This window comes from Rhipicephalus microplus, chromosome 6, assembly GCF_043290135.1.
Source record: "Rhipicephalus microplus isolate Deutch F79 chromosome 6, USDA_Rmic, whole genome shotgun sequence".
NCBI classification, from domain to species: Eukaryota; Metazoa; Arthropoda; class Arachnida; order Ixodida; family Ixodidae; genus Rhipicephalus; species Rhipicephalus microplus.
Genome location: NC_134705.1, coordinates 174,861,089 through 174,877,732, shown reverse-complemented (window position 1 = coordinate 174,877,732; position 16,644 = coordinate 174,861,089). Strand labels below are relative to the sequence as shown.

Genomic DNA, 16,644 nt, shown 5'->3' with positions numbered 1-16,644 from the left:
TCCTTGTCTAACTCCGTAATCATGAGTTGCGATTCGTTCCCTGAGTTACTCAGCAATGCAATGTCATCGGTGAAGCTCAGGTTACTAAGGTACTCTCCATTACCTCTTATCTCTGACTGTTCCTATTCTGGGTCTCTGAAAACCTCCTGTAAGCACGTGTTAAATAGCATTGGGGAGATTGTATCCCCCTGCCTTACACTCTTCTTGATTGGTATTCTGTTGCTTTCTTTATGAAGCAATAATCTGGCAGTTGATCTCCTGTAGATTTCTTCCAGGATGTTTATATATACTTCATCGGCGCCATGATTCCGCAGTGTCTGGTAGACGAAGAAAGTGCTTAACAGCGCAAACGACAAGAGGGGATAGAAGAGACGAGAACGGAGCGCTGATCTAACAACTACCACCAACCAACCCAACCAGCCCAATCAAGCACCTTGTTAAAGTTCATTTCCGCAGTGTCTGCATGACTGCTGATCTTTCTACTGAATCAAACGCCTTCTCGTAAGCTATGAAGGCTATATATTGCTGCGACAGGTTCGCCACATTCAAGTAGCCCGCCACAATCATCGTGGCACCAGCACCAGCAAGACCCGGCTCGGCTGGCATGCGCCACGCGTTCGTACGTTCCAACAACGAGGAAGAGGAAGATAGTCGGATCTGTGCCACTCGGCTACTCGAACTTGACGACCATAGTTTTTAGAATCGTGGGCACAAGTTCGCCCTAATAAAGACGCTTGTTTTTTTAACCTGTCGGCGTCAGCATCGCTACATTTCTGGTGGAAGTGCTGGGTTATGAACCGAAGCCCCGCGAGCTCAAGACAGCGTAGCCCCGATGACCAGCGTATCAACCCCGTGAAAGTGACTCCTGTACACCAGAGGGCAAGTCGTCGTCTTCGAGGTGACTCACCTGAGTTCGGTCCTCTTCACTTCACACCAAGGGGAATTCAAACGATGGATGCCACCACTATGACTAGCCAGGTAACACCGGCACAAGTGTTCATTAGCCAACCGCACCAGCCACCAGTTTTCCACGGCGACTCGTACGAGGATGTTGAAGATTGGTTGGACCTGTTCGAGAGAGTAGCGAGCTTGAATGGATGGGACAAAAGAGAGAAGCTCCGTCGCGTATACTTCGCCCTGGAAGACTTCGCGAAGACATGGTTTGAGAACCATGAAACCTCGTTGTCCACCTGGGAGGTATTTCGACGACAAGCAGTGGCTACGTTCGCGAACATAGACCGGAAAGAAAGAGCGGAGGCAGCTCTTCAATCGAGGAACCAGCTAACGAACGAGAGTGCTGCTATGTACATTGAGGACATGGTCCGCCTGTTCAAGCGTGCGGATTACAACATGGCTGAGGATAAGAAGGTGCGCCATCTAATGCGCGGAGTGAAGCAAGAGCTGTTCGCCGTTCTCGTCCGCAACCCTCCGAGCACGGTTGCTGAGTTTTACTCGGAAGCGACGGCCATCGAAAAAACACTGGAACAGCGGGCTCGGCAGTACAACCGGAATCTTAACTGCGCATCTGCACAGGTATTCCCCGGAGGCGTGCGAAACGACGTTGAAGCCCTGCGAGAGCTAATTAGATCAGTTATCAGAGAAGAACTGAGCAGACTGCATATGCCCCAGACTTCAACTGCACTATCTGTTACGGACGTTGTTCGTGACGAACTGAGGCAGGTGATACAAGAGCCAGAGCGTGAACTGCAGCCGGTTCGACCTATCCGAACATACTCTGAGGTTGTCAGATAACCCACGGTACACAGCTATGCAGCAGTTGCGATGGCGACGACGCCTCTCCCACCTGCGGCACGCAGCGCACCTCGTCCACGGGAACCGACAGCTACCTATCTGCCCCCAGGAGCACGTAGCACACATCACTATGTGGAGCGTAGGCCCAGGAAAAGTGACGTCTGGCGTGATCACGAGCGCAGGCCTCTGTGTTTTCATTGTGGGGAAGCGGGTCATCTGTACAGATTCTGTCCTTACCGACAGGCTGGATTAAGAGGCTTCCCGTCATATGCACCGTGCCCCCGAAACGGCGAACGACAAGCGGAGATTGAGGAGTACTTGTCGACGCGCCAGAACTCGCCAACTCTACGCCAACACCAGTCACGGTCACCATCGCCTATGCGCTACCGGTCATCCAGCCCACGTACACCTTCAAGGCAGCCTGGTCATCGCTCTCCAAGTCCACACCCGGAAAACTGAAGCAAGCGACCTGTGGAGGTGAGGCCGCTGATAACGTCAGTTACGAAGATCCTCCAGTTTGGTTTGAGAGTGATGACGGTGTATTTCCGGTAGATGGGTGCAGCAACGAAAACGTTACTTCAGATTTGCGGTTGAGAATGGAAGGATGGGAGCTGAATGCCTTAGTCGACACCGGTGCTGATTATTCAGTGATAAGTCACAAGATGGTGAAGAAGCTAAACAAAGTTGTGACACAGTGGAGTGGATCGCAGATACGCACGGCAGGTGGTCACATTATTACGCCCCTTGGCAGATGCACCGCAAGACTTGAAATACGGGGCTTTATTTACGTGGCCGATTTCATTGTCCTGCCAGAATGTTCAAGAGAACTCATTATAGGAATGGATTTTTTGCGAGCTAATGGCGCCGTAATTAACCTGCGTAGGTCCAGCGTGTCGTTTTCGACTGAACGAGCTATAACTGTGGAGGAACCTGAGGAACGACGCCTAACTGCTCTACGCGTTGTTCATGATGACGTAACTGTGCCGCCACGCTGCAGTATAATGGTGCTCGTAGAAAATGATGCATTGTACAACCGCGAAGGCATAGCGGATACAAATGTAGGACTGTTTTTGAACAAAGGTGTCTGCGTAGCTAGGGGTCTTGTTCACTTGACGAATGGCCGTGCAGATGTCCTACTGACAAATTTCTCCAATGAGCTTCAACACATCGCTCAAGGCACGGCTATCGCCTATTTACACGACTTCTGTATGGCGACTGAACTATGCAGCTTAACGACATCAACCACTCGACCAGTGGCCTGCAACATCGACACATCCGTGACCGTCAATCAGAGCCTTCCGGACAGTCAGAAAAAACAGATTTACGCCTTGGTAAAAGAATTCTCTGATTGCTTTTCAAGTACCTCGAAGGTCCAGCGCACGTCAGTCACGAAACACAGAATTATAACGCAAGACGACACGAGGCCTATATGCCAGCATCCATATCGGGTCTCACAGAAAGAACGGGAAATTATCAAGAAGCAAGTGGAGGAGATGCTTTCTGATGATGTCATCCAGCCTTCGAATAGTCCATGGGCGTCTCCCGTAGTGCTCGTTAAGAAGAAAGACAACACACTTAGATTCTGCGTCGACTACAGAAAACTGAACAGTGTAACTAAACGAGATGTCTACCCCTTGCCACGTATCGACGATACACTAGATCGGTTACGATCCGCAAAGTTTTTCTCCTCCTTAGATCTGAAAAGCGGATATTGGCAAATAGAGGTCGACGAGCGGGACCGTGAAAAAACGGCATTCGTAACACCAGGTGGCCTCTACGAATTCAAAGCGCTTCCATTCGGCCTCTGTTCCGCACCAGCGACGTTCCAGCGAATGATGGACACTGTCCTCGCCGGATTGAAATGGCAGTCATGCCTAGTGTATTTGGATGACGTAGTGGTATTCTCTGCAACGTTCGACAAACATCTAGAGCGACTACGCACAGTATTGGAAGCCATCCGGTCAGCGAAATTGACAATCAAACCCGAAAAATGCCACTTCGGCTTCGAAGAGCTGCGATTCCTTGGACATGTCATTAGTTCCGATGGTGTTCGTCCCGATCCCGAAAAGAGAGCCGCTGTTCAGAGGTTCCCTACACCCAGAGACAAAAAGTCAGTGCGTCGATTTTTGGGTTTATGTGCCTATTATAGACGATTTGTGGAAAACTTCTCAAAGATTGCGGAACATCTTACAAAACTGACAAAAGACGACGTGCCCTTCACGTGGGAAAGCGAACAACAGAAAGCTTTTGACGAATTAAGGAAACGACTACAGGGTTCACCAGTACTTGCCCATTTTGATGAGACAGCCGACACTGAAGTCCATACCGATGCCAGCAATGTCGGCCTCGGCGCCATCCTTGTCCAGTGGCAAAATGGTCAAAAGAAAGCGTTAGCCTATGCCAGCCGCAAACTATCAAAAGCTGAGGCAAACTACTCTGCAACTGAAAAAGAGTGCCTTGCAGTCATCTGGGCCATAAACAAGTTTTGACCCTACCTTTATGGTAGACCGTTCAGAGCTGTCAGTGACCACCATGCTCTATGCTGGCTGGCAAATCTCAAGGACCCGTCAGGTCGACTAGCAAGATGGAGCCTTAGGCTGCAGGAGTATGATATTACGGTCGTGTACAAATCTGGAAGGAAACACAGCGATGCCGACTGCCTGTCACGCTCTCCCGTCGATCCAAGTGTACCTAAAGAGGAAGACTTCCCGTTTCTAGGCGTTGTCGACACATCCAAAATCGCTCAACTACAACGAGATGACCCGGATTTGCTGGCACTGATACAACACCTGCAGGGTCTCGACGTTCAAGTCCCTCGCATATTCTCCAGAGGGCTCTCTGCGTTCTGCCTTCGAGGAAGTGTCCTTTACAGGAGGAACTTCGAACCTAATGGTGAAACGTTTTTACTAGTCGTGCCCACAGCCATGCGAGAGGAAATTCTGCACGCATGCCACGACGAGCCAACATCTGGACACATGGGTGTGAGCCGAACATTCGCCAGGATTCGCCTGAAATACTATTGGCCTAAGTTGCTCGCATTAGTGCAGCGCTACGTGAAAACTTGTCGTCAATGTCAACGGCGCAAAACTCCACCCGTAAAACCAGCCGGCCTTCTCCAGCCAATAGACCCTCCAGATGCCCCATTCCAACAAGTCGGCATGGACTTCCTAGGACCTTTGCCGACATCGTGTGCAGGCAAGAAATGGATAGTCGTAGCCACAGACTATCTCACCCGTTATGCTGAAACTGACTCTCTATACAATGCGACAGCTGCCGAAGTCGCCAAGTTCTTTGTGAAAAACAGTGCTCAGACATGGTACGCCCATCGTCGTTATTACGGATCGGGGCTCCGCATTTACTGCAGACCTAATGCAATGCCTGATGCGCATGACAAATACCGATCACAGAAGAACAACGGCGTATCACCCTCAGTCAAATGGCTTAACCGAACGCCTCAACAGAACTCTGACCGACATGCTATCAATGTATGTTGATGTTGAACATAAACAGTGGGATGAAATATTACCCTACGTAACATTCACATATAATACAGCCGTTCAAGAAACAACCCACGTTGCCCCTTTCGAACTAGTATTCGGCCGAAGAGTGACCACCCCGCTGGATGCCATGTTGCCACTACAGGACGAAAGCAGCTATCCACCTGACTTAGATGACTTCTTGCAAAGAGCCGAAGAAGCACGGCAAATGGCAAGATACCGAATACGCCACCAACAGCACGTCGATTCTAGTCGCTACAACAAGCGACGCAGTGACACACTTAATCATCCCGGTGACAAAGTGTGGATATGGATACCAGTGCGCCGCCGCGGACTCTCTGAAAAGCTTCTTTGCCGATACTTCGGCCCTTATGAAGTACTCAACCGTATCAGCAACGTCACTTATGAAGTTAGATCTGCTGGACACGTGAGTACAAGACGCCGAAATCCCACGGAAGTGGTCCACGTAGTCCGCATGAAGCCCTATCATGACAGATCGTCGAAAAACGAGTGAGAGTGCGCGTGTATCTTTTCACTGTCTTAAGCATCGGGACGATGCGTCTGAGGAGGGGGGCAATGCTGCGACAGGTTCGCCACATTCAAGTAGCCCGCCACAATCATCGTGGCACCAGCACCAGCAAGACCCGGCTCGGCTGGCATGCGCCACGCGTTCGTACGTTCCAACAACGAGGAAGAGGAAGATAGTCGGATCTGTGCCACTCGGCTACTCGAACTTGACGACCATTGTTTTTAGAATCGTGGGCACAAGTTCGCCCTAATAAAGACGCTTGTTTTTTTAACCTGTCGGCGTCAGCATCGCTACAATATAGTGGTTGACTATATTCTGAGCATTTCTCTGTTACCTGATTGATAGTTTGAATGTGGTCGATTGTTAAGTAGCCTGTTCGAAATCCGGCTTGTTCCTATGGTTGATTGAATTCAAATGTTTTCTTAAACCTGCTAGCAATGACCTTTGTAAATAGCTTGTATATTACGGAGAACAAGCTGTTAAGCCCGTAATTCTTCAAGTCCTTGTCATCTCCTTTCTTATGTCAAAGATGATGTTAGCATTCTTCCAAGACTGTGGTACTCTTCCCGTATGGAGACATCTCGTAAACAGGTTGGCTAGCTTTCCTAACACAATTTGTCCTCCATCTTTCAGCAGATCTGATGTGACCTGATCCTTACCAGCAGCTTTACCTTTTTGGATGCTCTCCAAGGCTTTTCTGACTTCTTCTATCATTACTGGTGGGGTGTCACCTGGGTTACTGCTAGTTTTTCTAGTATTAGGGTAAAGGTTGTCCCGGCTACTGTACAGGTCTCTGTAAAACTCCTCCACTACTTTAACTATCCTATTCATAATGGTAGTTATTTTGCCTTCTTTGTCCCTTAGTGCATACATCCGATTTCTGCCTATCCCAAGTTTCCTGTTCACTGCTTTGACGCTTCCTCCGTTTTTCAGCGCGTGTTCAATTCTCTTCATGTTATACCTTCTTACACCGGATAACTTACGCTTATTAAGCAACTTAGAAAGCTCTGCCAGTTCTATTTTGTCTGTTGTACTTGAGATTTTTATGCTTTGACGCTTTTTAATAAGGTTATTCGTCTCCTGGGACAGCTTGCCAGAGACCCGTCTAAGTATCGTACCTCCAACTTCCACTGCACACGCCGTAATTATACTCGCAGATTATCATTCATTGCGTCAACGCTAAGGCTGGTTTCCTCGAGAAGAGCCGAGTACATCTTCTGAAGTGACACTCTGAATTTCTCTACTTTCCCTTTCAGTGCTAGTTCATTGATTGGTTTCTTGCGTATCAGTTTCTGTCGTTCCTTCTTCAAGTCTAGGCGAATTCGATACCGTACCATTCTATGGTCATTGCATCGTACCTTGCCAAGCACTTCCACATCCTGCACGATGCCTGGGTGTGCACTCATTATAAAGTCTATTTCGTTCTTATTTTCGCCATTAGAGCTCCTCGATGTCCACTTGCGGTTTCCTCTTTTTCGGTGGAAGGTATTCATAATCCGTAAATTATTGCGTTCCTCGAATTCTACTAGTAGTTCTCCTCTGGCATTTCTAGTACCGATGCCATAATCTCCCACTGCATGGTCTCCAGCCTGCTGCTTCCCTACCTTTGCATTAAGGTTTCCCTTTAGTATAGTATACTGTGTTTTTACCTTACTCATTGCCGATTCCACGTATTCATAGAAGCTTTCAACTGAAGCGTCATCATGGCTGGATGTAGGCGCGTAAGCCTGTACCACCTTCATCTTGTATCTATTATTCAGTTTAATTACGATACCTACCACCCTTTCATTAATGCTATAGTGTTCCTTTATATCACCAGCTATGTTTCTGTGAATAAGGAACCCCCCTCCCAGTTCTCTTCTGTCAGCTAATCCCCGATAGCAAAGGACGTGCCCATTCTGTAGTACCGTATAGGCCTCCTCGGTCATCTTAACCTCACTGAGCCCTATTATATCCCACTTAACATCCTCTAGCTCCTCGAATAGTACAGCTAGACTTGCCTCACCAGATAAGGTTCTAGCGTTAAACGTTGCCAAGTTCAGGGTTCCAATGGCGGCCTTTCCGGATTCAGAGATTCTCAGCACCTTCTGCTGAGTTGCAGATCTGAGTGCCGCCGTACTCACTTGCTTCGCAGCTGCTGGGGACTGAGGGCCGTTAGTTAATTGACGTATGCATGTGGGAGGTAGTGGCCAGAAACTGCACCAGTGTGGCCAATCCTTCTCTGGTGAGGGAGCGCGTTACCGGCGGTGGTCACCGGTGAGGCCGCACCCCATGCTTCTCAATGCAGTTTCATCGCCACGCGGATTTTTTTCCCGGTTGCGAACTGCACGGCACCGGGTCTCGAGCCACGGACCTCTTGCATGCGAGGCGGTTGACACTACGCCATCGCCGCTTCTACATACATACATACATACATACATACATACATACATACATACATACATACATACATACATACATACATACATACATACATACATACATACATACATACATACATACATACATACATACATACATGCGTACATACATGCGTACATACATGCGTACATACATACATACGTACATACATACATGCGTACATACATACATGCGTACGTACATACATGCATGCGTACATACATGCATGCGTACATACATACATGCATGCGTACATACATGCATGCGTACATACATGCATGCGTACATGCATACATGCATGCGTACATGCATACATGCATGCGTACATGCATACATGCATGCGTACATGCATACATGCATGCATACATGCATGCATACATGCATACGTACATGCATGCGTACATGCGTACGTACATGCATGCGTACATGCGTACATGCATACATGCATACGTACATGCATACATACATACATGCGTGCATGCGTACATGCGTGCATGCATGCGTACATGCGTGCATGCGTACATACATACATGCGTGCATGCGTACCTACATACATGCGTGCATGCGTACATACATACATGCGTGCATGCGTACATACATACATGCATGCGTGCATGCGTACATACATACATGCATGCGTACATGCGTACATGCATGCGTACATGCGTGCATGCATGCGTACATGCGTGCATGCATGCGTGCATGCGTGCGTACATGCGTGCATGCATGCATACGTACATACATGCATACATGCATACGTACATACATGCATACATGCATACATGCATACATACATACATACGACGGACGGACGCTTTGCAGCACTCATCATCATTCACTCCGGGGATATACGGTGGTTTTTTTTAATTCTCCTTCATAGTGGCCAACGTGCTCTAGCGCTTAGTGCTGAGAACTTCAAATTTTCTGGGCGCTGCATATCTTCAACGAAAGACGTAATAAAAGTCGAGCTTTATTTATAGTGATTATTTAAAAGATCAAAGCTGTGGATGCTTGTTCCCAACGTCGCTGAGTCACTAGCTCTTTTGACTGAAAAGCTTAGAGAAAAATTTGTGTAAGCTTTGTATCGTCCCAGAGCCTGTTTTCTGGTCGGTTACCGTGACATTGGCGAGCTCTCCAACCAACCATTGGCTTCAGCGACAAACCGTTCCCCGTGTGGATATATGCACCCCGCTCTCTTATACACTTCTTTCTTATTTTTAAGGGTGACTGCTCTATGCTCTCTAATAGTACACCACCTAGTACTCTGAATCCTTACCACTCTTTCTAATCACACGGCAGGCCCACGGGACGGCTATATGCTTTCCTATAGTTGAGTACCAAGTACTCGGAATCGATAACCACTTTTAGGAGCGAAGCTCTTTAAAGCGGCACCCACTCATTCCTCATAGTAGTAGTGTGTAACCAGTCTTACGTTTTGACCTGCAAGGTGGTGCCGGTGGGAGATTTCTCCTGTGCGTTTTTGAACAATAACAAATTCGCAGCGGGTGCGTTAACTAAAAGCCAAATTCTCTCATTACCCATTAGCACCCATTGGCATGTACATTGAGCACTATCTGACAAGAAAGGGTTGCTACGTTGTACTCGCTGGGCGTAACCTCCTTGGTTTTAGAAAGGTTTAGCGAGCGTTGGGCCGCAGTGCCATGAATACAGTGAACTAGTATATACCATGAACTCGAGGTGGTTAAAGGTGGGAAGTGGACCCGAAGCGCAAGCCGTAAGAAAGTGTGTGTGCGTGCCTCCTCTCGTTCAGTCCTTGGAATGTCCACTGGATGGCGGTGCTTCTATATGAGGAATATATGATGAAAAGATGCGAGATGGTGGTACTTGGAGTGTTGACTAAATGGACGAACGGGCACACAGGCAGATGCATGGACGGACGCACGGATGGCTGCACGGACGGATGGACGCATGGACGGACGCAGGGGCGGATGTATGGACGAACGCAGGGACGGTCGCACAGATGGACGTGCGGACGCACGAACATACGCATGCAAGGACAGGCGGATGGACGCATGGATGGTCACACAGACGGACGACGGACGGAAGCAAGAACGAATGAACGGACGGATGCTTCGCCCCACTCTCTATTATTCACTTCGTGGATATGCTGCCATTTTTTTTTCTAAAAGCATCCTAGGGATTCATTCCTCCATATGGGGATCTTTAAATGAACATCAAGGTTAAAAGTCACAATATTCATGGAGGCGCGATGATAAGTGAAGCGAAAGATCCATCAGTCCATTCGTTCATTATTGCTTCCGTGCATCTGTCCATCCATGTGGTGAACACTCCAAGTACCGCCATCTCGCATCTTTCATCATATATTCATCACAAGGAGGTTTAAACAAACTTGCTTGAGTGGAAGCACCCGCAATGTCTTGCCAGATGTAGTGAAGCCAGCTTTTGCCCTCAAATGACCTCAGCAACATGCCATTTTGTGATGGCATCAATTGGTTTTGATTGGTCAGTCTAAAGGCTACGTAATTATAAATGAAAAGATTGTTGTTTCCGAAGAAAGAATCCGCAGTGACCAGTATCGATGACTCAATCTCCAACAAATATTGCCTTTAATTCGAGGCCCACCAAGGAAAACTTGTAACACAAGGACGCACTTTGAGCAATAGCCGACACTAAAAAGTTTCCACGTGAAAGTCGTTGGGCGTAAGAGCAAAACGCTCCTTCAAAATCGCTGAACGCCAACAGCTCATCATGCCCCTAGTAAGATGGGTGCCGTAGCCGCCATATATGATTTGCACGGCTTCACTCATGGGCGAGAATTTCTGCTTCAGCCTTTTTTTTTCTAAACCTCCTTGATTCATCATATAGATGTACCGCCATCCAGCGGACATTCCAAGGACTAAACAAGAGGTGGCATGGCTGGACTAGAGGAGTGGCACGTGGGCACTTTCTTATGGCCTGTGCGTCGTGTCTAGTTCCCGCCTTTCACCGCCGCTAGCTCATGGCACTGTGGCCCAACCCTCACTAAACCTTTCTAAAACCAAGGAGGTTACGCCCAGCGAGTTTAACGTGGCAACCCTTTCTGGTCAGATAGTGCTCAAAGTGCGTCTTTCCGTGAACAGTTTCTCTTTAGTAAGCATCAAATTCAAAGCAAATCCCACTGAAGAGATTAATAAAGCTCTAGGTAAATAATAAGACGCAATAAGGTAATATGAGCGTTTTTTTTTTTTCATTTTTCTCCCCTGAATCGCAACGAGATGCGGGGCTAATGTGTCGGCGTTTCGCATGTGTTCGTGTACCCGCGGTCAGTGCAACGAGCAGACGGCCGCCGTGGAACGCTCCTACGCGTTCGCGCACTCATTGTGTTCATCTATTCTACCGTGTTTCCAAACCATCCCGCAGAAACAGGCAGAAGACCACAGGATAACACTGGTCAACAAAGCAACGCCGCTCGCGTGCTCGAGGGTTGGACTTGTTTGGACACGTCATGCGCACGTGACCTCTTGCTCGGATGCCGGAGAGTTTCGCAAAATTAACTAGAGGGCACTCTGGCGCTGCGATCGTTCAGCGACCATGGGAATGATGGGTAGTACACACATTTGTCTAGTCTTCGTACTTGCGGCTTCGTTTATTGCTGGTTACGGTTTTATTTTGAAGAAAAGAACGAACCCTTTTGCGCTTTGACCCGTTTTGAAATGGTAAGCCTAAAAAAATAAAGTGAAGCACAAACGTTGAACATTTGCTAACTTTCTTTTGTCAAAAAAACAGCTCCAAGTCACACGAACACGCACGGAGCCAGAAGCAGGCCAGAAGTACGAAAATTAGACAAATGTGTGTACTAACCACCATTCCCATGCTCGCTGAAGCGCCGTGCGTTGCAGCACCCATAGACCCTAGCGCCAGAGTTCCCTCTAGTAAGTATTGTAGGAAACTCTATAGCCGGAGGCGGTGGGGAATAGATTTGGGTTGCGAAGGCTACGCGGAGGAGTGGCAAGGGTTTTGAGCTCGCCTCCTCTCATCCTCGTTTCGCGCCCGGCTTCAAAAAAACTCGTTTTCTCCGCTCGTTATGAACCGATTCAAATAATTTTTGTGGTAAAACGTCCCTCGTCGGACACCCAACAACTTCCACTGTCTAACTAAAATTTCGTATGTGTCCTGGTGAGTGGCCCTTTAATGCGTACTACTAACGCAAGCTTGTGCGTATACTTTTATAAATTTTATCTTTTTCGCCTAAAGAATCAAACAGTATTTCAGTACTAATGAATAAATTGTTGACCGTGTACTTTAACGCATGGTCACGTGACAGGATATTCATGATAGTTTATGTTTTTGCAACCAGAGACGCAACAGGCCATTTTTCGCGATTTTCAATGAAGAAATGAAAATAAAATGTACTTCTCGCGAGATAGAGGGTTGGTTTCAGTCACTATAAGAGACAATCTTTCCATCCGTGCAGTCATCTCTTTCATGTTCTGGGCAGTTGTCGGTCCCTTTAGGACGGTGGCAAAGATATCGGTGTTTCTAGTAGTCTCCCTCGCTGTGCACCCTTATTTCTGTATGTTTGTATACCTACGGGCACGATTTTTTTCTTTGTGTGTGTGCGTGTGATCACACCTGTGCGCGAAATTTTACAGGCATGGAAGATTTGCTTAACAAAACATACATGAAAATATTTTTTCATGTATGTTTCATGTATACATGAAAAATACAATTTTTAATGTATAGTGATTTTCACTCTCCTTCTGACGTTTTTTTTTTTTCTGTTTTTCGCCCTTTGTTCAGGGAAATCTCCTGTTCGCTGGTGTAGTCCTCAACGCTCAGAATAAGGTTGACGTATCCAAAGGTGAGCATGAAATTTTGACGCTTGATATCTGCTTGTCTTAATGTTTTTTTTTTCTTTCATTTCTAAACTATAAGGTATATATACCCTCCGCTAGAGCTCGGGCCCGTTTAACGAGCACCCGATAGACCTCGGGGACGACGTCGCGAAGGGTGCCTTCTCACACCTATGAATTACGCGTGGGAGAAAAGTAGGCCGCCGTGTCCTTTAAGGTGACGTTAAACGTCGTGGGGATAGCGCCACATCCATGACATGCGCGTGGTAAGCCTTTAGCGACTGACGCGGCTTTTTCAGCGCTCCAGTCATACGTTCACTTTGACCAAGCAACAGTGTCACGTGAAGACGTCATCGTTCGAAGTCACGTGACGTGACTTCATAGTGACGTCACGATGTGATCGCGTCTTAACACTCGTCAACTCATGTCGTGGTTACGTCATAAAGTGCACGTCATCACTTGATGTCGACTTTGGAGCATCACTCGTATTGAACCCCGACGGTCATTCTTCTGGCTTTATGAAGTAACTAATACCCCTATACATTCCTTAGCTTCATTAGGTTGGTTGAATTGGGTTACAAAAGATGAGCGGTTTGCAACTTGGCTTTTTTTTTTCAGACAAGCCGGCTGTCATAGCAGTGAGAACAGTTACGCCAAACGATCCATACTAAAAGATGCGATCTGTATATAGCTTCGAGACTTAGAAGGGACACATCAGGGGTAAATAGCTTTTAGAAGGTCTTGGCGACAAATTTTAACGTTTGAATCGCGCGCGTCCCACAGAAAGTGACCGAAAACTTCAGCACGATGGGTTCGGCAAAGAATACGGTGCTGTAATTTTTATCGTTCTCGAACCGGACGTGGTCGACTTTTGGGACGGAATAGACTGCGTTTTGCGTGGCCAGGGTAAGCAATGTACACGCGATTCTTGGTCGCTTTTCCCCGAACGCCAACTCGCCCTCTAGAGAAAAAGGAAACAAAAAAAATGGCCCCATATCTGCATGTTTCACTGCAAATGGCGTCGAAAGACGATAGTCTTGCGCCTGGATAGAGTGAACAAAACGTTCATTTGGTGTTCTGCGCGAGAAAATCGGTGAATGGTATTCTGGAGGCGCAGCGTGAGTGCCTCGATGCGTGCAGCGGAGGCAAACGAGTGCATCGAGGCACGTCACACGTGAAACGTCAGCGCCATCTGGCAGTTATCTTGGAAGACGAAGCGCGCGGCGTGCGTGCTCGTCTCGGAGGCGATAAGGTGTAGAACGCAAGGTGACGGGTAGGTGCCACCACCGTGTTGTCTTAGCTATAGAGTTACTGTATACGTTACCTTGGTAGCATTTGGAATAACTGTGGTCTTGGCAAAGCGTTGGAAACACTTGCCTTTTCGTGCAAGCGTTGCATTGTCAGCGCAGCGTGATTAACAATACGGTTCTTGAAATCACTTATGAATGCTTTCTCTAGTATAAAGACACACATACAGAATATTGACGTGCTGTTACGGTGTCTCAGATATGCCCAATAATTGCTTTTTGATTGACAGTCTCTTAAATATGAACACTGAAACTTGAGCAATATTGGTGGGCGTGGCAGACGCGGTTTGCCGTTTTAGATCTCGTTTGGGGATCGTTACGGCGGATAGACAGTCGAGTGTACAGACAGACAGACAGACAGACAGACAGACAGACAGACAGACAGACAGACAGACAGACAGACAGACAGACCAAAGTTTTTGCGTCGAAGGTCCCCAAGAAATACTATCGTCTTTAAATAACAAGCATTTGGGGAATATTTCTGGAAGACAAAAGTCTTCCGGAATTTGCTCTCGCTTTTTTAATAAATCGGCTCTCGCCACTTTACCATAAAATTACCATACACGCTAATAGCGCACATGATGTTCGTGACCGGCAAGTGCCAGGCTCATTGTGATAATGCAGTGGAAGGAACGCAAGATGGATCATAGAAATACTTGTGTGGCACAAAAAGACGCCCTTTTTTACTCTATCCCATTTCAGAGTCGCACCTTTCCCTGCATTATAGCCGCCGTGTCCGGCACTCACGAACGGCGGGCGTGCTATCAGCGTGACACGGCATTCTTGATGGGAAAGTGGCCGGAGCCGCGTTTTCAAAAAAAAAAAAATGCCAGTACACTCTGAAAAAAAAAAGCGAGCAAAACGGGTGTCTTTTTGTCCCACAAGAATAATCGTCATCTATATTGCGTTCCATCCTTGCGCTATCGCCCCGCTCCCGGTACATTCCGGTCACGATCGACATGCCCATTATCAGGGTTACATTGCATTCTCCATAGGAAAGTGGCCAGCGCCGAGTTTTCAAAAAAGGAAGCGCACGCAAGCCTGATGACGATTATTGTTGTGGGACAAAAAGACACCCTTTTTACTCGATATTTTTTTTTAGAGTGTAGGACAGATGACGACTATCATTCGTTGTCGCCATGTTCTCTCGAGTGCGGTGACAGGGTCCGCACCGCACGCGGAGAACTCTGGTCTGTGTCAGGTTTTTGTTGTTTTTTTTTTCATTTACTTATGCGGCTCTATCTGTGGCTCATGTTCGGGCTTCGAGATAAGCTCCGAAGCTGTGGCGGTGCAGGCACGGGTCGCCTGTGCGAGCTGGAGGAAGATCCGAACGGCGCGAGCGAGAAGGCCACAACGTTCGCGGAGTACAACAAGACGCTGACGCAAAAGTGCGACCAAGGTCAGCCGGGACATTTCACCTGGACGCCCGACAAGAACACGCCAAACGTCGTCTACTATCAGGTATGCGTGGTACCTGCTATTTTTTTTCACACCTTCTTGAAACCACCACGTTGGTGGACTGCATAAGTAGTTAAGAAAGTTTGCGACGTCGCGTTACTGTTATCGTTGCATCCCCTGCAAGTTCCTTTCTTGGCACACACAGGCCGAGAGCCTTGTGACCTCACCATTCTTACAATGAAGAAAGTTTGGCGCAATCTGATTATGTCTGTATTTACGTCGTAAATGGCGCCGTGTTGGTGAAACAGTACGTCACGAAGATGTGTCTATGACGTCACCCGCAATCTATCTAATATCAGTAAAGTGCGCGAGCACGTCAGTATTGTTATCGCTCAATTTACTCAATGTGAACTGAGATGCTAATTTACTCAATGTGATTTACTCAATGTCATCAGGCAGTTGGCCTACTACGTAGCTGATCACTGAAAACTATGTGGTTGCTCGTCAAGCAAAAGTTTTCAATGACACTCAATTTTTGTGAGGCCAATGACAACGTGTGGTTTAATAGGACGGATGTAGGAAAACCGAGTCACAGGCGCTTGAATGACTGAAGGCGTAAAGAACATGCGAGCGCACATGAAAGATGCAGTGACAAGGAAGAAGGGGGGTGGGGTGTTGCCTGACTTATTGTTACTCTTGTCTCCTCATCTTAAAGTTTTGTGGGCTCCCGCCTGTGTTGAACTACCGTGGGATAAGCACTTCCGGCCTTTATTTTGTTACGTTTGAGTTCACGTCATTGGACGCCCTATTCTTGAGGTGCCTCATGACGAAAGAAATGAGTGGCCGTCGGCTTCAACACGAATGGTCTTGAGAGACGTGTGACATCACACGAGATTTTGAAACGGGTCTTACTATGTGCGAAAGTGTCACTTCATCATTACGTTGCT

The 16,644-nt window shown here is 47.6% G+C and overlaps 1 protein-coding gene across 1 annotated transcript in view; it reads left to right on the top strand.

Annotated features, from left to right (window-relative positions):
• The window catches only part of LOC142765053 (protein Skeletor, isoforms B/C-like), a 41,187-nt gene that overhangs the window by 22,389 nt on the left and 2,154 nt on the right, over positions 1-16,644 (top strand). The window contains exons 8-9 of the mRNA XM_075865621.1: positions 12,940-13,000; positions 15,594-15,760. Of these exons, the coding sequence (XP_075721736.1) occupies positions 12,940-13,000; positions 15,594-15,760 (228 nt within the window). The remainder of the gene's footprint in view (positions 1-12,939; positions 13,001-15,593; positions 15,761-16,644) is intronic.